Genomic DNA, 20,775 nt, shown 5'->3' on the forward strand with positions numbered 1-20,775 from the left:
ATTGTTCTTTTTAAAATTTTTTAAAGAGTACAGCTTGACCACGTTTTATTTGCATAATAAAACACTTATTTTTTGCACCTGCTGCAAATCACATGGAAGCTACATGTGAAATTTGCCTTACATTTCTTATAGTAGGCATTGAAAAGTAGTTGTTGGTTGATCGAAATCAACTGATTAACCAGACTTGACTGTTTGGCCAAATGTTTATAGGGATCGGTGGCACCACTGCTCAATCCTGCTGCGTAACATACATTACAACTGTGTTTTAGTTTAAATTTATGGTATTGTAATGCCTGAGTGTGGGTATACGGGATGAAATTGAAATACGAAAGTATAAAAAATGTCTGGTACGGAACTAAATAAACAACACCGTGTGGGCGGCACTATAAAGGTATTGTTGGCATTTGATATAAACCAATGTTATAGTAAGAGGGGGCGTGAGGAGCACTAGTTGTATAGTGTTAAAAGTTAGGAGTGATTTTATAAAAGGTTTTATTACTGATGTTTTTAAAGTACTACTAGCGCCGGCCTCATCTTATATATGTGCCCTGTCGCCTTTGTTGTGCACATTGTCAATTGTGCGCTCCGTTGGTGAGAACTGGATCTTCTGCGAGCAGACCGGTATCTTGGCAAGTCAATGTTGTGGTTTTTGTGCGTGTACGCTCATGCGTGTGCATTGCAAAATGGAGAGCATGTTTGGGCATCAATGCAATGCCTCCCTAATTTACGCCTGCATGATCCAATTAGCGTCCTATCAATCGGCACGCAGGTGGAAACCTGTTTCGCGATTCTCGACCTCGACATCCACTTCCATATCTTCAGTCTGCGCAACACCAACAATATCAGAAAGAAATATTACACCAATAATAAAATTATTGGCGATATTGATACTTAAAGATGGGAAGAGAAATCCAGAATATGGCTTGGGCACCACAACTACTAACAACAAATTACCATCTTGTTATTGAGCATTATAATCAATAACAAGATTGTGTTCACCGTCCACTGGATCAAATTACTCATTGAGTCCCTCACCGAGTTCCTCATTATCGTCCATATTTTCAATACTATCGTTGTTTCCATCCCTGGACTTTTTATGGCCGCCATTTGGATGACGAGAAGACCAATCAGATGGGCGGGAGCGTTTACCGCTGTGCGATTTCCGGTGTCCTTCACCACTGTGCGATTTCCGGTGTCCTCCACCACTTTTGTTGCCATCGTGGCTCCAACTATGGAATTCATCACCCAAACCAAGAGGTCCAATTTCGTTTTGGTTCTGTTTGATATTCTGATTGCTTGTTGAGGTAATCTGAGGCTCATCGCGGCGGTTTAACGTGGTCTTGGTTGCTACAGGTGTGCTTATAGGAATGTACAGGATATCGTTGCGAGTGGATGGCTTATGGATATCTTCGGCGGCCGTAACCAATGCAGCTCCTGCGAGGGCAAATGCAAATGTAAAAATGGTAAACTTCATGAGTAAGAATATATACGTTGTCTGGATTGAATAAAACAACAATATAGTTAAAATGTGATAATAAAATTGTGATAATGTTAAAATAAAAGGTTGTTTGACAGCGAGTCTCTGACTGCTGGTTTTTATATTATATATGGTCGATACTAACAGAAAATAAATTGCATTAGTATAAAAAATTGTCAAGCATTTATTTTTTGGTTTCCTCTCTTCCTACTGCCAAAATAGTCTACTTTTTGTTTTGGCCAACACATTGCGCACATTGAAACAGTTGGAGACTACAAACTGTCTTTTAATGTTGCTTTTGGCTAACCATTTTAAAAAATTTTATATGGCGTTATTTATACAAATATTCAAAAGAGAACAGCATGGCAGCATGTTCTTTTTATAATAGATTGTAGATTCCATTGTTTCTATCGGAATTAAAAATCTTGGCACTTGTTTGTCACACCTACAAATTATATGAACACATGCTTGGTGGTCACATTATTTGCATATGTTGTGATAACATTGATGGGCGTCCGCATTAGTTTTGAATAGTTTTGAATAGTAATAATAGGGCTGGTTGTTAGAGTAGCTTTTATCAGACTATGGCCAATACTATTCTGTATTTTTGAAAAATAATAATCTAGTTGTGCCCAGCTGTCAGTCAAAGCGGGCGAACAATTTTTTTACTGTCACTTAATATTATAAAAGAGTACCCGCTCATGGTTTTCAGCATTATTTTTTTAAAACAAAAAAACACTCTCGTTCTTTGCTACATGTACATAAGGAGTAGTCCTGATCAGCGGGATGGACACACTAAATCTATACAAAGACAACTTTTGTTTTTTTGGATTTTATTTTTAAGGTATGGCAAAAGCCAACACATGATCAATTTTTATAGCGCTACAAACCAGTAGCATTTAACATGTGTGAATTGGTTATCCGCCCAACCAAATTAAATTAGCAATCTTTGTTGCCTATCAGTAAAAATTGGTTTTGAATTTACAAAAATAATTAAATAAACTAGTTTAGCAATGGAAACCAACTTTGAATCTGAGGCTGGTTTTTAATGCAAAATAAGTGTGATTGATAGCTTATTTAGTTGGTGTCAATGCTGCAGATACATGCATTTTTAAACGTAATGTCTCCCCCTTTTTGCTTTGCCCTATTATCTTTGCGTGTCAAAACTAAAGTGTGCATTGTGAACAAGCAGATATGGCTGTGTATGTATATTAATGCGACGATTCTCAATACAGATGATTACTGTAGCTGGTAAATAATTTAATTATCTTCTTTGTCTTTGAAATTGTATTGTATGTTCTGCTTTTTATTTGAGGTACAGCTATGCATGTAAGCAGATTCAACAAACACGATAATATTGTTTTTACAATTAACATTGGCAAAATGTTTAACGCAACACTTTATCAGTTTAATACTTGCAATAAAAACAGACTGCACCCATTAATTATAAATAAGGCGGCTGACGGCACTGCGCAATACTTTGTGTATTCCATATTCACACAGCTTGTTTTATTTTTTATTCCAACTCGTCTGCTCAACCATTTTTTATTATATATTATTATATCTTTTTTGCGAATGGACAACTTTCAAAACTACCATCACTCTTCACCCGAAAGAGACACCTTTGCACCCGATCTTCCCTTTATTTTGCCTTCTCGCTCCGTTTCCATTTATTCCTTCTCAGCTGCGTTGGCTTCAGCGTCATCTCCGTCTTCAATGTTTTCACCCGCAACAGTTCAAGCGCAGCACTTAGTTCTGCCGCCAATAAATGGTTTATTGACGCCAATTAGCCCATCCCAGCCGCTTCACTCATTGCCTATTCCGCGCATGCCCACTCACAACAACGACGGCAACGATAACAGCAATGATAGTAGCGATAATGAAATTCCTCAGTTTACAACCAATAGCCGTATTCTCGGCGAGTCTGAAGCATTTGTCTATTACTACAGCTGCAAAACCGATATTTTTGTCAAGCGGCCTGTTGACCAAATATATGGGCCCAACGGCAAGCTGTACATTGAGCACATTCCTGGCCACAGCATCATCACTCTTCCAAAAACCGTACCCATTCAAAAACCCACCAAAAGAATTGCTCAAAAAAAGTCCGCCAAAAATAACTCTAATACCAGTCTCAATGGCAAGCCAGCAAAGCCCAACAATGTTTTTATTAGATACAGGTGCGCCAATTCTAGCAGAATCAAAAAGTTATTTCCCAATGCCACCCAGACCGATCTCTCGCGTATTGCTGCCGAGTATTGGCGCAACGAGACAGTTGAGGGGAAAAAAAGGTTTTGCAGCGAGTACAACGCTGAGTATTCAGAGTACATCAAAAAGTTCAAGCAGTGGGAGATTCAGACAAAGCAGTTAAAAATAATGTGCTACAAAGAATCTCAGCCTCAAATGATGAGCATGGCATCGGTAGTCGTGCCAACTCCTGCGCATTACGAGTCTGCCGATTTTTCTGGAGCTGGCCCAATTAACCACTTGGAGTTTGGTGATTTACCTGGTTTCAATCAAAAACGCCGGCGCAGCTACTCTATGCCTGCGCACAGGTTTATAGCTAAACACATTCCTAAACAGAGCGACAAGAATCCAGCCCGCAAGCGCCAGAGAGTCTATCCCATGGCTGAGCCGCATTTTAATTAGTTTTTGTATAATACTTGCTTTATACACTTTGTATCGAGTTTAGAGTAAATAAATATACATTGTAAAAATATACGAATTTTAGAGTGCAAGATAAGAATAGAACGAATAAGTAATAATATTGAAAATTTGTCATGGTAGAAATATTAACAGATACAAAAAAGCCACACGCCTAAATAATGCGTCTGGGATATTTGATGGGCGGATTGGCTTCAAGATCAAACGATTCTATGGAGCAAAAATGATTGTTTTGGAAGCTGATACCGGCAACTGGTGCTTCAAAGGTGCTGTCGTTGGTCATAGCCGTTGCTGGTCTCAGGATGTTGCCCCCATTTTGAACCAGCATCCTGAGGGCGTGCATCGGGTCCTTGTCATAGTAAAACTTGTTTCCTGTTTTTGTTCTTTCGAACATGGTCTCCTCAATGTTTGAGCAGTTTATATTCTCAAGCGGTGCCGAGTCAAACTCAACAGAGTATTTTTGGAGGTATCCGTCCGTGCGCAGCTTCTGCGCCCATTCCCTGTCGTATGCATCCTTGCGGAACATGCACTGATAGGCCGGGTACGCAAGCATGATCCAGATAATAAGGTTGGTGGCAATGCAGTCGATGAGTGTCTCGGATTGGCGAAAGACTCTGCTGAAGACGTAGTAAGGATGTGTTGCGTGAACAACTGTGGACTTGACCAGAATTAAAAAGCCCAGGCAGCAGGTGAACAGAGTTTCGTACAGCTCGTTGAAGCTGGTCTTGATCTTGCGCAAGCGGTAAACAAGAACAAGGCTGGTTATCCACGGGATCCACAAAAGACCCACACTGGCGTATCTGTAGCCGTCGTTGACCATACATATCTGCGCGTAGTCGACGTAAACAACAACGTTCTCCGGATTCATAAACTGACAAAGCAGGCAGTATCCCAACAGGATGACAGAGAGAGCAGCAACCGGGGCATAAAGTGCGAGGCCCTTGTAGGGCTTTCCTTGAATGAAGATGCGGTCGAGGGCATAAAAGCGGAGTGTAATGAGGCAGACAAATATGTAGTTAAAGAGGATACGGACCCAAACAACCCAGAAGCGACAGTGCTTCCACGGGCCTGTCAACTCGATCAATCCGTTCATCTCAAAGTCCCCGACAGTCCATATAACCGCGGAAATGTGCATCAGTGTGCACAACTTGATTGTTTTAGCACGCAGCGGCCGATAATTCCGATTAAACCAGACAAAAACGACGAATATGAATGTCAATGCGCACACAACGGCACATATGGCAATCGTGGCAGTGTCCCTGCCATCGATCGGATCTATCTTGATATTTGTTATTTTATGTAGGAATTCTAATCTGTCCTCGCCTTGCAGCGGAGGCAGCGTTTCTAGCAAAGCCAAATCGAGAGACATGAAAATATGTGATAATATAATTAATAAAATGAATTACTCAAGTTGCAATAGCAAAGTGATGAAGAATTAAAAGTGATAAGGGATAAGTGCTAAGTTAAAAATGAAAAATAAAAAGTTAAAAATGAAATTGGGTGGAAAAAAATACTAATGATTAATAATAGATGAGGAAGCTAGACCAAAAACTTAGTACGACCGTATCTGCTTCTTTTTGTATGTCAGTGGCTTTGCTCCAAGGCGTCTCAGGATAACTAACCACCCTGATTATTGCTTTCCTCGGAAGTGCCGGCAGAATGCTTGTTGAAGGAGACAAGCCACGTTGCCTTTTTACTTCTGGGGTTTTATCCACAAATATTATTTTGCTCAGCAATCTCTAGACCAGCATGCGTGCGCTGTCGGCAATGTTTTTAAAAAAACCACCCCCCGATGTCCAAAAGCGGTATCATCGGTTGTGCAACCAGCTACACTCATTGGTCATTTATCAGTTTCACGAGCGATTGACCGAAAAGAACGATGTACAATGTTTCCTTTTAGCATTGCAATGTGTCCTGGTCTCAAAGGCCAAATCAGCCGATTATCAAGATTTGACTAAAAATGGTCATGATTTTCAACTGGAGTAACTGCGATGGGAAGCCCTTCTTTGTACCAAAATAAAATCATTTAAATGGACAACAAAAGAGATCGACTTGGCTGGACGAGCGCACTCGTGCCTTGAACGGACAATTACACTACTTTTTTGTCTGAGAACAAATCTTGGAATTTCATGTGTTATCGCATAGATTTCAAACCACCAATTCCGCAACAAAAAGAATAACAGAGTGTCACTCTGTCCCTTTTATCCACACACCTTAGTTCCTGCAAAGAAGATCAACACAAAGGGATTGCATGCACATAAACGTACGCTCTCCAAGAATGGTTTTAAAACTCACGAGATGCCAATCATATTTAAAAAAAGTTTTTTCTTTAAAGCCTGTCAAGTTCAGCTTTTCAAAGCAGAACGCTTTTTAAAAGTTTAAAATACCAATGTATAATATATTTTGCCAACACAGCCCGTTTTAGTCTCAGTACATTAATGCTTTTGTGGCAATTGGCTATTTGGAATTGAAGTGAAATGAAATATATATATATTGATTACTAACAAACTATATTATTTAAACCTTGTCGACAGAAAGCTCGCTATTGGACAATACAGCAGTGTCGTCGTTTGAACCATTAGATACACTAATCGCAGCCGCGCTCTGCTCGCCAGAACCGACATATTTTGGGGGCTTCTCGATAAATCATAGGGCGTGAGACCTAGCATTTCAATCCTAGCAATAACATGGAAATGATGCCACAGACGATCAGAATCTTCTGCGTGCTAGTATAAGGGTCCTGGACAATGACCCACTGGCCCTTGGGCAACTCAAAAAATATGTAATGTTGATTATGCTGTAGATATCCACATCAAAGTCATCCTACCCTGGAGCTTTGGCGGCAACACGTTGACCCAAACTGTTGTCGAGGTACCTTCCCCTAAAACACAGCCGAGGTAAGTGGCCATGCCGTAAGGCGTAATAGTAATCGTTAGGCCCACAGAAGAGACAGATGCTGGATTTAATGCCAACACAGCTGATAACAATGCCGTTTCCAATACCCAAAAACAACTGTACAAAAGCAATCTCAGCATTAGTTATTTTGTCACTACTGCAAAAGACAGCAACAAGCAAATATACATAAAACTCATTGTCCACCCAACCCATGCCCAGCGGCGGTACCGCTTGGAGAACTGTATTGCCCAGCCACCAAAAAACATACCCACAATATCTCCAGCGCTTGCCAGCTGCAGCAGCATGGCCATGCGCGCGGGCACCTCGCGTGTCACCTGGATAAAAGGATTAAAAAAGGATGCAGCGTTCAAAGTAAAGTAGAATAGTGCGCCGATAGCATAGAGAAGAAAAATTGCGCGACTTGAATAGCTTGAACGGTACAACGGGAGACGTGGCCAAGTGGCTCTCATAGTAGACAAAAAAGGCCAAGGCAACTACGCCGATAGCCAAGGGTGCAATGGCATACGGGCTGCCCCAGCCATAGGCGATATTGAGCTGCATGCCCAAGGGCGCAGAATAACAATGATTCTGCCGCAGATGACATGAGTCCGGGAACGTCCATCTCTATTATTGCGTTTGAGAAGTGCTTAAGCATGAACTTCTTTTCATTACAGTGGTGCTTTCCATAGTACGCAAGGTTACATGTGTGCGCTTGTCTAAAAAGTACCGGCTGTAGAATTCCGGCATTGAGCAGGCAATAGTTAAGGTGTCCAAATTTTTATATACTCAATGCCACCTGTCAACCAGACTTTTGTCAACCTCAACATCCAAGTAGTAGTTGGTCATAAATAGAATAGACACATAAGCGGCGATGACAGCACGCAGATGGACGAGAAGAATGTCAGCCAGAATAATAGCTACCAGAGTTTCGTAGCCAGAACTACCTAATACGGCAATTGCAGTACTAGCAAAAATAGCCGGAAAGCGTTTAGCCGATGCACAGAAAATCAAGCCCAGCATGTGCAGAGCAATGGCCAGAATAAGCGCATGCAAGTGGCCAAAGACATCAGAAATCTTGGCAAAAACAGGATGAGTGCCAGCAATGAACATAAAAACAATGTGGCAATAGTACCGGGACGCGTCATGGCATTAAAATCACTGAGGACCTTGGGCTGAATTGTGGTGCTGCGCTAGAGTCTGTGGCTAAAATAACGTTGGTGAAAACACGCTGACAATAATGAGGATCTTGTCGAAGGGCCGCCACTCAGTGACCATTTTTTCTTGATGCCTGTCAGAGCCGCGTTGAGCGTGCCTTCAAACTCGGTACCCGCGCCAATAACTTTTGTGCCCGAGACATCATGCGCTGCTTTCTGGTAGACAATGCTGCTGCTGCTTAGGCTTAAGCTGATTTTGCTGCTACTGGCACCAGTGGCTATCAATTCTGGCGGAGGCTCATGTACTGGTTGTAAATTTAAGTTAATAAAGTTGTGTATGAAAGTAAATATACATTACAAATATTTGGTATAATTAAAATGAGAGCAAAAAAACAAAAATAACTTGCTCTTGGAAATTTTGGGCGTTTCGACTGGCGTTACAAAAAAATGAAGCGATGATGTAAACGTTAAGATGTTACTCGGAAATAGGGGAAGCACCCAGTTGATATGAAATCGCTATACTGCACTTATTCAGGTGGGAGGGGGAGGGGTGTATCCATTGAAAAATATTTTGACGGGCGATACACTTTCTCAACGCATTTATGTTTTGTTTTGTTTGTTTTTTGAAGTTGTCAAAAAATGTATTGTACCATTATGTGCAATAGTCAAGGTGTCACTGGCATTTATGGTGACGCCACCTGCTATTGAAGAACAACACATAATTTGCATACACGAGCCGACAAGGGCTGTCTTTGGCTGGGAAAAATGACAATGTCATTAAATTTGAATAACTAGATTAGTAAACAATAGTGGCAATGTCTCTCCAAAAACTGTCCAGGAGAATATGTTTCATCACCCGGCTTTTCATCGTGATATTGACAACGATATCTGTGCTTGGAGGCGGGCTGGGCAAAAAACCGACAAAGTTGGCAACAAACGAGGGAATCGTGCATACCCATTCGGGCAATCCATCGCCGAAATCGGCCGCATAAAGCTTAAACGTAGTCTCATTTGTGATTACGAGCGACGTCGGGTGAGTGGCCAAATACACCATTGGCCGCGTAAAGCAAGATGGTCGAGCGGCAATCATATCGACAAAGCTGCCGACAAGCTGCGCATCAGCGCCGGCGTAGATCCTGCTAACTGTGGCTGTCGCCTCAGCCAGGGATTCAGGGCTGGTGGCCGATTCGAGCATTGCCAGCGACACTGTGTGTTGTGTGGAATCAGCCCGTTGCCCATGTAGCTTTTATCCGTGAGTTCCAGCGGATGGCGCATGTCGGCGAGCAGATTCAAGGACTGATGGGTCTCCTTGCCCAGAACTAGGCCGAGCAAAGATGACACAAGTGCAGATAGCATCCCTGCGACACCACTTCCGGCAGATTTGCCACTGGCAATGTCTTTTGATCGCGGCTTTTCTTGTGCGCCTGGGCGACAGTCTTGCTCAGCAGTGCGGCAAGCACATGCGTAGCAATAACCTGCTGGCCATCGGGCATATGCGTGGCAACCAGCGCGCGTAGGGCCTCCAGGGAGTCCCGCGGTATGCGGAAAGTGTGCGAAGTAATATCTGAGCCGAACTTGGCCCTGTCCAAAAGCTGGGCGCGGGTATTGGGGGACAGCCACGCGAGCCAGTCAGCAATTGGGTTAAAGCCCGTGTAGATCCGCAATGTGTCATATCCAGCGGCTTGCGACCTTCGGGCAAATTGCGCGCAATAACGTTGCGGTCAAAGCCGAATTGACGGCCGGAAGCGCGCAGCGCAAGCTCGTGATCCTGGGTGCGAAGCGCCCGACACAGGGTGCCCCAGAGCTCGACAAACGAGAAGAACCCGGTCCCGTCGACGACGTAGTGCGGAATGTTGACAAACAGAACGACGCCGCTGTTTCCTTTCAGACGCACAATATGCACGTTGATCATTTTTATGCGGCCGTCGGCGCCGGCCTTTGTGATTGCACCGGTTGTGGAGAGCCTGCGGCCACGACGTGTGGTGGAACTTGCTGTCTCTAAGAGTGTCTAGGTGGATGTTGCTTGTGGACTCTTTGTACTCGGGCATGTTGAGATCTTTGCGGTCAATGACTACGCATGTTTGGCCGCCGCCGTCTGGGCGTAGGTACCCTGCTAGGATGGGAAACTGCTTGAGTGCCATGTAGAATGCCGCGCGGATCACTTCATTCGGCATGAATTCAGGCTTGGCATCGGTGTTGGCAAAAAAAAGTGGTAGGGTACGTTGAGAAACGCTGCCTGAGTGTCCATGGATGCAGCTGGATCGCTTGGTTTTCGACGGTGCTGATAAAATCTTCCATATATGGCTGTTCTTCTCGGGATGAGATAAAAGCTTTTCTTGTGCTGGCGATAGTGATAAATAAAGTGGTTTCAAGTAGAGAAGAGAAAAGGAGAGCAAACAAGGGCGTTGGTGGGTTGGTTATTGAGTTGGCCATGCCCGCTCTCCTTTTTATTTTTGTCGTATTAAAAAATTTAATTGTCAACATTTGTCAATAATCTGTTGTTGGTCTGCCAATTTTAGGGGAGTGCAAAATGTTACTCACGCCAACGCCACAATGTCATTGTTACTGCATATGTATGATTTACAAGAAGCAAATAAAAAATAGTAGAGCAAATAATCGAATGTTTTATAAATAAAAGAAATAAATTGTGGCTTTTACCTTGTACAAAATAAATTAAAAAGACAAGGCTGTATCAGAGTGCTTAAAAAGATCAATGCGACTATAGAGAAACACAGATATGCTGCCGCTGGTACACGTGTGTGCTGCCCATACATGACATGTTGCAAGCCAAAAGGATAAATCATTTGTATACCGCGTTGGTACTTACCAGCGGCAAGCAAAAAAGTTGTTAATTTTATATTTACATTTACATTTACATTTATATATTCAATGGGTAACTTTACATCACAGTCGTCATCATCTGGCGCAGCAAATGGCGATGAATGGGAGGATAGTCATTAAGCGAGCAAGAGATAGCTGCGCTCACCGCTCTCCTAAAACCACGTCAATCAGAACCAACCAATGGGTTGAGTTTCCAAGACTACATGATCCATTACTTGAAACCCAATAACACCAGCAATAATGAAGCTGAGCCAGGCGGCGACTGTCCCGGCTCCTGCACAGCGACAAGCACACCCAACCCGAAGTAATCTACGCATTTGCCCAACTTGATTGCACTGAGAAGCCCGGGTTATCATTGCGCGGGTTCGTCCACGCGACAATTAAGCGAGCAATGTTTGCGGTTTGGAATATTCCGGTGGACTCGGAGAGCTGGGCGGTTGGCTGGTGCTTGACCCAACCGAGGGACGCCATTGTGAAGATTCTCTTCGGTGGACCCCCTGATGGTATTTCGCCGCTCTGTTGGGTGCTCCTGAGGAGTCTGAGGCTGCGTGGGTGCAGTGCGCGGACAGTTGGCTGGAAATGGCGACCACTCCTGGCGGGGTTGATCCTGGGTCATGGCGCGCATGGTGGATGGGCAGCGCCGTATTCCCGCAGCTATTCAATCTAGCAATCTCGCACACAATCTACGGTGACTCGCGGGTGGTCATCCGCGGCAGCGCGACCGGGAATCTCTCAACGCACCGCGGATACCCAAAGCCATTGTAAGCTTATGGACTAGGGAGAGCAGCCCTGCCTCTGTGTTGCTTACGCCGATGCTCACGTGGGCTCTGTGTCGGGAGCTTCCTGTGGAGTCCAGGCGCTCCTGGGACCGCGTGTACTCCAGCAGCCGCGATGGCCGCAGCTGGAGCTCTTTCCAGAGCACAATTGAACGACGCGGTGCCGTTTTGCTTCTCGTGCAGGAAACCACGCCCATTGCGGATGCTGGAGAAACCACCGAAGGGGCCAGCGTAAATCGAAATACCCAAAGCAGCAGCGCATCTTTGGCGCCTACTTTGACAACGACCTTGAGCGGCGCCCAAGTTGGCACGGCTCACCCTCGAATTTTGTATTCTCTCTTTCCAAGGAATCGCCCCTCGGGCTAAATATCTTCCGGACGACGGGGTTCAACAATCACTACCAGTATTTCAACTACGCGACCAAGACGCTTCCCAATGGGCTTGGCGCCGGGGGCCAGCTAGGCCACTTTGGATTATGGATTGACAGCAGTTTTACACGTGGGTGCTCGAACCCTGCAGCGACATTTGGGTCGCAGCAGTTGTCGACAGAAACTGAGTTTGCTGTGGATGTTGTGGAGGCCTGGCTGGTCCGGCCGTCTGAGCGCTTGGACGAAGTTGGCGGCAGGAAAGGTTCGGTGCTGGACACTAACCCTGAAGCTGCGGCTTTTTTGGAATTGGCTAACCGGCCAATGTACTCGAAAATGCTTCCCGACCCGGTTGTTAATGATTCTAATTGAGGAATCCTTTGCCCTGAGTCAGGGATTGTGTCGAGCAAAACAAAAAATTAAGTGTAAAAAAAGTACGTGAAATTATTTAGAGCGCAGGAGTATCTCCTGTAAGAAATATTTATTAGCATATATTATTCGGACTTGGATTGCAAAAAAAAATTCATGTTTGTGGAGCACAAACAATATCGATTGATTTGATGGGTTGAGAGATAGGATAATTGGAAACTCCCAACAATCAGAGACGGAATTCCTTCCGATAACCCACCACCATGCATGTCGAGGGGGACGGAGTTGGGCTTACAAAGAGTAGAAAAGTAAACTACGGAAAAAATTAATAGGGCATTTCGTCTTGAGTTTATCTTTAGCAGATTGAGTGGGCATGCTTTCTTTTTATATTCTGGACCGCTCAGGGTACGTGTTCAATGTTGTTTATTGGTGTTTATTGGTGGGAAATGTGACATTTTCAGCTCTTCTACCTTCCCAGCTCCCCAACCAAAAATAAATAAATAAATAAAGACATTTCTGTTTCTGGAGACAAGATGGAAGATTTTAAGTTTTTTTCCCGAACTTGATCATTTTTCTCTATTTTTACCTCCCAGCCAACCAACTAGCCAACCCGGCTATCAAATTAAACCAATCGCTTGTTTTTCATTGCCTATTTTGGCCTCTTCGGATCCGTGGAAATAAAAAGGGGGATAGGGCTGCTGACAACAACAAAATAAGTCAGGTTACACATTTACAAACAAATAGAAAAGGCCATTTTTTTCTGCTCAGCTGTTTTCCGCTGCCAAACATTTTTTTACTCTTAATAACTTTGTTTATAAAAAGCTATAAAAATAACCCACCCACTTTCATTTCTTTACTCTTTTCCACTACTCTTTTTGTTTTGTTTACTGTATTCTATTATTCCATCGATCTTATTTTTGATATTCTCCTATTAATATTATCCATAACCATGCTTCTGCAGCAACACAAAGAGCGGCAGAAAACGCTGCATTCTCTATTTTCGCCGGAGCTACGTGCGATCCGAATGTCCTTTCTCAAGAGCATTTGGCAAATGGTCCTAGTCTTCACATGCGTCTTCTGGATCTCCATCAGTTTCCTTTACGGCACTGGCTACGACCCCTCCCGGCACATGAAAGCCGGCACAGTGGTATTCCGCAATCTCGACGATTCGGAGATTTCACGCACACTCAGCAGCACGTTCATCAAGCAGTTTGACATACCCACGATGCCAAAACTCTTTGATTACACGCAACGCAGTGAGCTCGCGACTAAGGAGGAAATCCGGAAGGCCGTGTGGGATGGTGACTTTTGGATCGGCGTGGTGATTAACGAGGGGTTCGGCCAGAACCTTACGAGGGCTACGAGGGCGGGAAGGAGTATGTGCCGACGGATGTTGTGACGATGTTTTCGGAGGAGTCAGACATTACTTTAAGGTGGCGGCAGTGACCAAGGCTGTGACCGGCGCGCTGGCGGCGCTGGAAGCACCGTTTGCCCAGCTTGTCTTCCAAAACGCCATAAAGCAGTCGGGCACATCTGCGGCCACCATTCTGGAGCGCGCGAACCCGCAGGCGCTGGTTTTGCCGTTCAGCAATACAGTGGTCAATATAGCCCCGTATCACTTTGACCTCTCTATGTATATTCTGACAGTCAGCATGTCCCTGTGCATGGTCACCGGGGCGTTTGTGCCGTCGAATATGTGGAAGACCATCGAGGAGCCGTTTTTCAAGCAACTTCGGATTCCACAGATCATCGCGCTGCGTTTTGTCATCAACATGATCTCCGCAGTAGTCATCACCATGCAAGTCATTGGGATTATCTTTGTGTTCTCCGGCCCAACCTGGGATCCGAACGCCAAGGATTTTTTTGCCCTGTACGGGCTGATTCTGCTAAATACTCTGTGCTTTACGTTCTTCATCGAGTGCATGCAGAGCCTGGTGCATCCGCGGTTCCTTCTTGGTGGGTACTTTATCACTTTGATGGTCAATATTGGTGCTGGATTGTTCGGTGCCGAGATGAACAACAGGTTTTTCCGGATTATCTTTGCATTTCCATTCTTTAACACTGGTATCTCCATCCGCACGCTGCTCACAGACGGGTCGTACAAGAGGTGGCACTACACCATTACGGTCAACGTCGTGATTGCATTCATGTGGTGGGTGATTTCGTTGTTTTTGATTGCGCGCAAGGCAAGGCTGGTCAGAGCTGGCAAGATGCTTATGTCGAATATTGCGCCTGTCCCTGGAACTGTTGTTCAGCACGATGGTGATGAGCATGGCGATGATGCACAGGGCAAGGAGGGTGTCGCTCGGGAACTCAAGTCGCTGTCGCCGTCGCAGGCTTCGACAGCTACCAGCGCAAGCGCATCGTCAGCCGATCTGTCGGTGGCTGAGAATAACACGACGTATAACCGTCGACGTGGCGAGCCCACGTCGGACATTGAGATCGAGGACATGTAGTTTTGATTTTTTTCTTGTTGAATTCTGTTGATTTTGAATTAAAGTTTCATATGAAATATTAACCTCCCCCATTATAAAAATGTGATTTCGACTGCGGAGTTAAAATTTATTTCATCATTCATTCTTCACTTTTTTTTTTTAAATTTTGAGGAGACGGGATGATGTTTACGCTGATGTCAATTTCATTGCCTTTTTGGGTTTTGCTTTAGTTGAGACTTTTTCCCTGTATTTTTGTACAAACTTATATCCGTATTAGTACTTTATATTAAATAATATAGATGCAGAAAATGACACTTGTGGCTGCCACTGCGCGAAAATCCTATCATGTATTCCAAAAAAGCCCTTTATCACCACAAGCAGGCGACATATTTCATACTCAACACAACCACCAGACATCCTCAATCCATTCACACTCAACAGCGCCTTTGTCTCACAATATGCCACCGTTCCCCGCCATTCGGATTCAACGGGCTCGGCGAAGTCGTCTATCGGCGCACATACTCCCGACCAAAACCCAACAATGTAAGCGAAAAGTGGTTCGAGACAGTCGCACGCGTCGTCACCGGCACGTTCCGACGGCAACAAGAGTGGCGACGCCAAAGCCATCTTCCGTGGGACAATTTGCGGGCGCAGCGGGACGCGCAGCTGATGTACGAGCGAATCTTCCAGATGAAGTTTCTGCCGCCTGGGCGCGGGCTTTGGGCAATGGGCAGTGTAGTGACGGAGGAGCGCAGGCTGTACGCGGCGCTCAATAACTGCGCCTTTGTCAGCACTCGGCAGATGTGGGAGGATCCGCGGCCGTCGCGGCCGTTTGCGTTCCTGATGGATGCTGCGATGCTCGGCGTCGGCGTTGGGTTCGATACCCGGGGCGCACAGGTGGCTGCGCAGACCATCATGTTGCCCAGTCTGTTTTGGGCCGCCGGCGGCGCGAGTTTGTGATTCCGGATTCGCGCGAGGGGTGGGTCGAGTCGGTTGCCCGGCTGATCGACTCGTACCTGGACCCGGCCGCCGACTGCCAGTGGGACTTCAACTACAAGCTCGTGCGGCCGCTGGCCAGCCGATCCGCGGGTTCGGCGGAGTCAGCAGCGGACCGGCGCCACTGCAAGAGCTGCACACCAGCATCCGCGATATCCTCGACTGCACCACCGGCCGTCCGCTGTCGGCCACGGCGATCGTCGATTTAATGAACCTGATCGGCCGCTGCGTGTCTCAGGCAACGTGCGACGCACAGCGGAGATTGCGTTTGGCGACCCTGACGACGCAGAGTTCGTTGCGCTGAAAGATTACACGGCAAACCCGCGGCGCGCGGCGTTTGGGTGGACAAGCAACAACTCGGTGCTTGCGCAATTGGAATGTCCTACGATGCAGTATGCCAGCGCGTCAGAGAGAACGGCGAGCCTGGGTTTCAGTGGATGGAGAATGCGCGGGAGTTTGGGCGCTTGAATGATGGGCGCTCCGGGCGTGACGCGCTGGTGGAGGGCGCCAATCCCTGCGGCGAGCAGAGCCTGGAGAGCTACGAGGTTTGCTGCCTGGTCGAAACCTTTCCACACAGGCACGCGACGCTGGAGGATTTTCTGGTGACGCTGGAGAGCGCCGTGCTGTACGCTAAGACTGTCACATTGCTGCCCACGCACTGGCCTGAGACCAACCGCGTGCTTCTGCGTAATCGCCGCATTGGCACCAGCGTCTCTGGCATTGCGCAGTTCATTTCGGCACGCGGCGTTGGAGAGCTGCACCGGTGGCTGAATATTGCGTACGCGCACGTGCGGAATATTGACCACAGGCTGTCGCGCGCAATGGGGTGCCCGAGTCCGTCAAAATCACCAGCGTCAAGCCTTCTGGCTCTGTGTCCCTGTTGGCTGGCGCCACACCTGGGATGCACTACCCGGAGTCGCGCTTCTGCATCCGCCGTGTCCGGCTTGCGCTTACCTCCGCGCTGCTGCCGGCCTTGAGCGCGCAGGGTATCGTGTGCAGCCGGATTCCGTTGATCTCTCGGCGGCGGTTGTGGAGTTTCCTGTGGATCACGGCGAGGGCATGCGTGGGCTCAGTGAAGTGTCAATGTGGGAGCAATTGGCCCTGGCAGCGCTGCTGCAGAGGTGCTGGTCGGATAACCAGGTGTCGTGTACAGTGACTTTTGATCCGGAGACGGAGGGTCCGCAGATAGCACGGGCGCTGGAGTATTATCAGTATCAGCTTAAGAGTGTTAGCTTTTTGCCAAGAGTGCCTGGGGGAGCCGCGTTTCCGCAGATGCCTTATGAGGCTGTGGATGAGGTGATGTACCGGCGATGGTTAGTCGAATTAAGGGTGTGGAGGAGAGCGGCTGCGGTTAGGCGATATGATTGGGCCTGCTGGGGGTGAGCCCGAGCCCGAGCGGTATTGCAGTACGGATACATGCTTGTATTAAGGTGATTACATTTTTTTAAATGCTCACATGCATTTTTCTTTATATCATGGAGTAAAATATTCCTTTCTATTTTGAAATTGTCCACACGCCTTGACTGCCTTTCCTTATTGTCTTTTCAGCACAGTGGGTCATTCTGTCGCTTTTTTACAGATAAATAATACAAACGAGGTTTTGTTTTTGTTTTTGTAGTTGAAGTTTTGTTTCTTTATTTTGTCATCATTTATATTTACAAATACATTGCCATAAATCGGGCAGGTCCTTTTTTTACACAATTAATTAAATACCAGTAATCATGTACACATACATACGGCATTCCTGTGCCTTGCCCTGGCAACCATGTCCCTCCACCTCACCTCCGGGCTTCCATCCCACACTTGGAAAAGCGCATTATCAACGGCTTCAACATGACCGACCCTCTCTCCCCGGAAACTGTCGCCGTGTACCGTTATATTGGCACAGGAAAAAGCAACTGCGGAGGCACCCTCATCTCCAACAACTACGCGGTTACTGCCGCCCATTGCCTCATATTCAAACGGACGAACTCTACCCTGCAAAAAACATTTCCATCGGATATAACAACAAGGACCGTAGGCTGCAGACTGAGGCTACAGCGCTGGACGTTATAATTCACCCAGAATACTTTGCGTCAAATCGCAATGCCAAGTTTGACATTGGTGTGGTAAAGATAAACCCGATTGGGTTTAATAAGAACACCAAGAGAATGCCTATTTACGACGGTCCCGTGTATGAGGGCCAGAATTTGTTGGCAATGGGCTGGGGCGCAATGGAGGACGGTGCAAAGGACCCGGATATGATGCGTGGTGTCTTGGTTATTGCTGGCAACAGCACAATGTGTCAGAGATTTGTGCCTGAGTTTAAGGACAATAATGGTCCGCAGATATGCACCCTGCACGCAAACACGCCGTATCAGACACATGCCAGGGTGATTCAGGAACCGGCCTGGCAATTGCTGTGGGTGGAAAGATGATGTTTGCGGGTCTGACCAGCCTACATATAATATTGACGAGTTCCGTGTGGAAACCCTACAGGTGCCGAGTTTTTTGTGCGTATATCGTATCAGTTGGACTTTATAATGAAAAATACTGGGTTGTCGAAGGAGTATTTACTTGGCGAGGTTGACGAGTAGCTTTTTGTTTCTGTTTTTTCTATGGATTAATTTTTTTGGTTTGTCTTGATTTATTTATCTTTTTTATTCTTTTTTATTCACTTGGTACCGTAAAAAAAAAATTAGTCGTGACATGTTTTATATAAAAGGAAAAATAAGAGTGGTGTGATATATTTTGCAATGGATCCCTTTTTGCTATGTCTTTTTATAATATACATTTTATTTAGAAAAATCGAGTTGGCAGCTGATGCCAACTACCACACAGAGTACCAGTTTTTGGCCCTTCTATTTTTCTATCAATGTGTTGGCTCAATTTTATTTATTTTATGGTTAACTACTTTTTGTTCATTTCGTCATAATTTTATATATTTCCCAATTAATATATTTTTAGACTATCATCTACAGCATTAGAAATTCATTCATTCCATTTCATTTTAATCCTACACTTTATTACTTAAAATATGTGTGTTTGTTATTGCAGGCCAGTTTCATATTTACGCTTTACATCTAACGCTTTTTTGCTTGCTGTGCGTATCAGTAATATCTTTTGTATTTATAAATGTACATATCAACACCATACATGCTCCCAGCATGTCTACTCTTACTTATCGGGCTCCTCCACCATTGTGTAACTTGCCTCCCCTACTCTTCCTCCTCCTTGGCACCCTCTACTATAACCAAGCGAATAATCAACGGTGTCAGCATGCCAGATGAACTAGCGGTCAGCGCGTTTACGTGAAACAAACGCTCCAGTCCGCTACTAGCATCTGCGGCGGTACAATCCTCTCCCCTAACCACATCTCACCGCCGCTCACTGCGTAGTTGACGAGGACAACAATCCTGCCAAACCAGCAAGTATAAACATAGGCTATAATAACAAGGATACAGCAAGCAGATAAGTGTCACGGCAAAGAAAATCACTATACATCCGGATTATAACCACGATGCAACTGATGGGCTGGCAGATATGGCAGTAATCGAGGTAGACACGATAGTGTTTGGAAAGCAGGCGCAGAAAATGCCTGTGTATAAGGGGCAATTAATTCCGGCCAGGGGTTGTTACCAATGGGATGGGGCAAGAAGGAAAGCACAGCCACGGACCTGACCGCGCTCAAGGGCGTCGTGGTGGTAACTGGGAATCACACTTTGTGTCAGAAATTTGATTTAATTTTATGGACAATAATGGCCCGCTAATCTGCACCCCGAGCATCCTGACGCCAAACCGCAGCACTTGTCAGGGGGATTCTGGGACCACCGTGGCAGTGAGCAAAGACAATGCGCTTATGCTTGTTGGGCTTGTCAGTATTGCTATTAATTTGACCGATGATTTGGAGTGTGGGAATGTGCAGAGCGCGCATATGTATGTGCATATTGCGTACTTTATGGATTTTCTTGTTAGCACTACTGGTCTGACAGTGGACTATCTGACGGTATTGATGGTGGTAACAGTACTGGCAGTGCCATGTAACACGTAATGTTGTATTTCCCGATTTTTTTAATGAGTTATTATTTTATAAACTTTTTACATTTATATTTTGTAAGTAGGACTGTTATTTTATTAATAAATCCCCTTCCAGCTTGTGTTATTCTAAGCCAAAAAAGCATATATGAATGGCTGTAACAGTTTCATTTTGCTTTGCCTTAGAAACAACTTTTTCTTCTTCTCACAGCTCCTGATGCTCAAACATATCTGCCGTCTTCCCATTAATAGCGACCAACTCCGTATCAAAAACCAAATCAGCACTTGCAGGAATAACCGGCGGCGACCCCTTTTCCCATACCCCAACTCAGCCGGAATCTTCAACCGGCGCTTCTCCCCAATACACATATTCAACAACCCTTGATCCCACCCCTTGATAACATGCCCATGCCCGACGGTAAATTCAATAGGCTCTTTCCGATCAAGACTCGAATCAAACACCTCACCGGTGCTCAGAAGCTTTCCTGTGTAGTGCACGGATATCTTGTCACCCAGGGAGGTCCGCTGGGGACAGGAGGCTGGTCGGAATTTCACTCCAATTTGAAGTTGCTTTAGTGCTGCGGGTGCCGAGTCACCGATGACTAGAAGAAACGCGAAGGAAAGCGCAATGAGGGTTAGGCTGAGAAACTTCATCCTAGTAGAATGAATTTAAATTGCAGTGGAAAAGTTTAATAAAAGAAAAGATGAATTTGAAGAACAGAAACGAGATGACAACAAAATAAAAATTCAAACTCATCAATATCGCTAACCGGATTTGTGGACAAAATATAA

The 20,775-nt window shown here is 45.5% G+C and overlaps 11 protein-coding genes across 11 annotated transcripts; 6 read left to right on the forward strand and 5 right to left on the reverse strand.

The window, feature by feature from the left end:
* Positions 1-573: 573 nt before the first annotated feature.
* On the reverse strand, positions 574-1,651 carry BX661DRAFT_188930 (uncharacterized protein; the record flags this gene model as incomplete). The annotated part of the gene is made up of 1 exon (XM_051537503.1): positions 574-1,651. A coding segment is annotated over exon 1 (455 nt), but the record flags the coding sequence as incomplete, so codon positions are not given.
* A 1,401-nt stretch (positions 1,652-3,052) lies between these two features.
* On the forward strand, positions 3,053-4,123 carry BX661DRAFT_173541 (uncharacterized protein; the record flags this gene model as incomplete). The annotated part of the gene is made up of 1 exon (XM_051533878.1): positions 3,053-4,123. The coding sequence occupies one exon, from the start codon at positions 3,053-3,055 to the stop codon at positions 4,121-4,123; it is 1,071 nt and encodes a 356-aa protein (XP_051388807.1).
* Positions 4,124-4,292: 169 nt separating this feature from the next.
* BX661DRAFT_226893 (uncharacterized protein) lies at positions 4,293-5,630 on the reverse strand (the record flags this gene model as incomplete). Its single annotated transcript, XM_051538979.1, has 1 exon — positions 4,293-5,630. The coding sequence occupies exon 1, from the start codon at positions 5,505-5,507 to the stop codon at positions 4,293-4,295; it is 1,215 nt and encodes a 404-aa protein (XP_051388808.1). The 5' UTR covers positions 5,508-5,630.
* Positions 5,631-7,337: 1,707 nt separating this feature from the next.
* Positions 7,338-7,772, reverse strand: BX661DRAFT_188936 (uncharacterized protein). The gene is given in 4 exon segments (XM_051537504.1): positions 7,338-7,588; positions 7,615-7,621; positions 7,636-7,694; positions 7,706-7,772. 4 exon segments carry the CDS (start codon positions 7,718-7,720, stop codon positions 7,382-7,384), a joined length of 288 nt encoding a protein of 95 aa, XP_051388809.1. The 5' UTR covers positions 7,721-7,772; the 3' UTR covers positions 7,338-7,381.
* A 1,114-nt stretch (positions 7,773-8,886) lies between these two features.
* On the reverse strand, positions 8,887-10,625 carry BX661DRAFT_188938 (uncharacterized protein). The gene is given in 6 exon segments (XM_051537505.1): positions 8,887-9,362; positions 9,395-9,506; positions 9,527-9,868; positions 9,925-10,151; positions 10,165-10,451; positions 10,465-10,625. The coding sequence occupies 6 exon segments, from the start codon at positions 10,483-10,485 to the stop codon at positions 8,984-8,986; spliced, it is 1,368 nt and encodes a 455-aa protein (XP_051388810.1). The 5' UTR covers positions 10,486-10,625; the 3' UTR covers positions 8,887-8,983.
* Positions 10,626-11,040: 415 nt separating this feature from the next.
* On the forward strand, positions 11,041-12,541 carry BX661DRAFT_226895 (TLD-domain-containing protein; the record flags this gene model as incomplete). Its single annotated transcript, XM_051538980.1, has 5 exons — positions 11,041-11,292; positions 11,318-11,500; positions 11,563-11,789; positions 11,813-12,035; positions 12,062-12,541. The coding sequence occupies exons 1-5, from the start codon at positions 11,269-11,271 to the stop codon at positions 12,539-12,541; spliced, it is 1,137 nt and encodes a 378-aa protein (XP_051388811.1). The 5' UTR covers positions 11,041-11,268.
* Positions 12,542-13,003: 462 nt separating this feature from the next.
* Positions 13,004-15,056, forward strand: BX661DRAFT_188940 (uncharacterized protein). The gene is made up of 2 exons (XM_051537506.1): positions 13,004-13,914; positions 13,955-15,056. Exons 1-2 carry the CDS (start codon positions 13,488-13,490, stop codon positions 14,992-14,994), a joined length of 1,467 nt encoding a protein of 488 aa, XP_051388812.1. The 5' UTR covers positions 13,004-13,487; the 3' UTR covers positions 14,995-15,056.
* Positions 15,057-15,126: 70 nt separating this feature from the next.
* On the forward strand, positions 15,127-17,707 carry BX661DRAFT_188941 (uncharacterized protein). Its single transcript, XM_051537507.1, is given in 10 exon segments — positions 15,127-15,320; positions 15,335-15,516; positions 15,597-15,870; positions 15,900-16,034; positions 16,052-16,198; positions 16,231-16,348; positions 16,363-16,795; positions 16,822-16,906; positions 16,948-17,265; positions 17,312-17,707. The coding sequence occupies 10 exon segments, from the start codon at positions 15,273-15,275 to the stop codon at positions 17,396-17,398; spliced, it is 1,827 nt and encodes a 608-aa protein (XP_051388813.1). The 5' UTR covers positions 15,127-15,272; the 3' UTR covers positions 17,399-17,707.
* BX661DRAFT_188942 (trypsin-like cysteine/serine peptidase domain-containing protein) lies at positions 17,593-18,647 on the forward strand. The gene is made up of 4 exons (XM_051537508.1): positions 17,593-17,901; positions 17,982-18,288; positions 18,330-18,395; positions 18,427-18,647. Exons 1-4 carry the CDS (start codon positions 17,803-17,805, stop codon positions 18,543-18,545), a joined length of 591 nt encoding a protein of 196 aa, XP_051388814.1. The 5' UTR covers positions 17,593-17,802; the 3' UTR covers positions 18,546-18,647.
* On the forward strand, positions 18,619-19,954 carry BX661DRAFT_188943 (trypsin-like cysteine/serine peptidase domain-containing protein; the record flags this gene model as incomplete). The annotated part of the gene is made up of 5 exons (XM_051537509.1): positions 18,619-19,245; positions 19,278-19,342; positions 19,413-19,579; positions 19,605-19,674; positions 19,732-19,954. Coding segments are annotated over exons 1-5 (687 nt in total), but the record flags the coding sequence as incomplete, so codon positions are not given.
* Positions 19,955-20,056: 102 nt separating this feature from the next.
* On the reverse strand, positions 20,057-20,726 carry BX661DRAFT_69935 (uncharacterized protein). The gene has a single exon (XM_051539430.1). The coding sequence runs from the start codon at positions 20,635-20,637 to the stop codon at positions 20,113-20,115; it is 525 nt and encodes a 174-aa protein (XP_051388816.1). The 5' UTR covers positions 20,638-20,726; the 3' UTR covers positions 20,057-20,112.
* Between the last annotated feature and the right edge of the window lie 49 nt (positions 20,727-20,775).

Source organism: Kickxella alabastrina (assembly GCF_025024165.1).
Source record: "Kickxella alabastrina strain RSA 675 chromosome Unknown BX661scaffold_34, whole genome shotgun sequence".
NCBI lineage: Eukaryota > Fungi > Kickxellomycota > Kickxellomycetes > Kickxellales > Kickxellaceae > Kickxella > Kickxella alabastrina.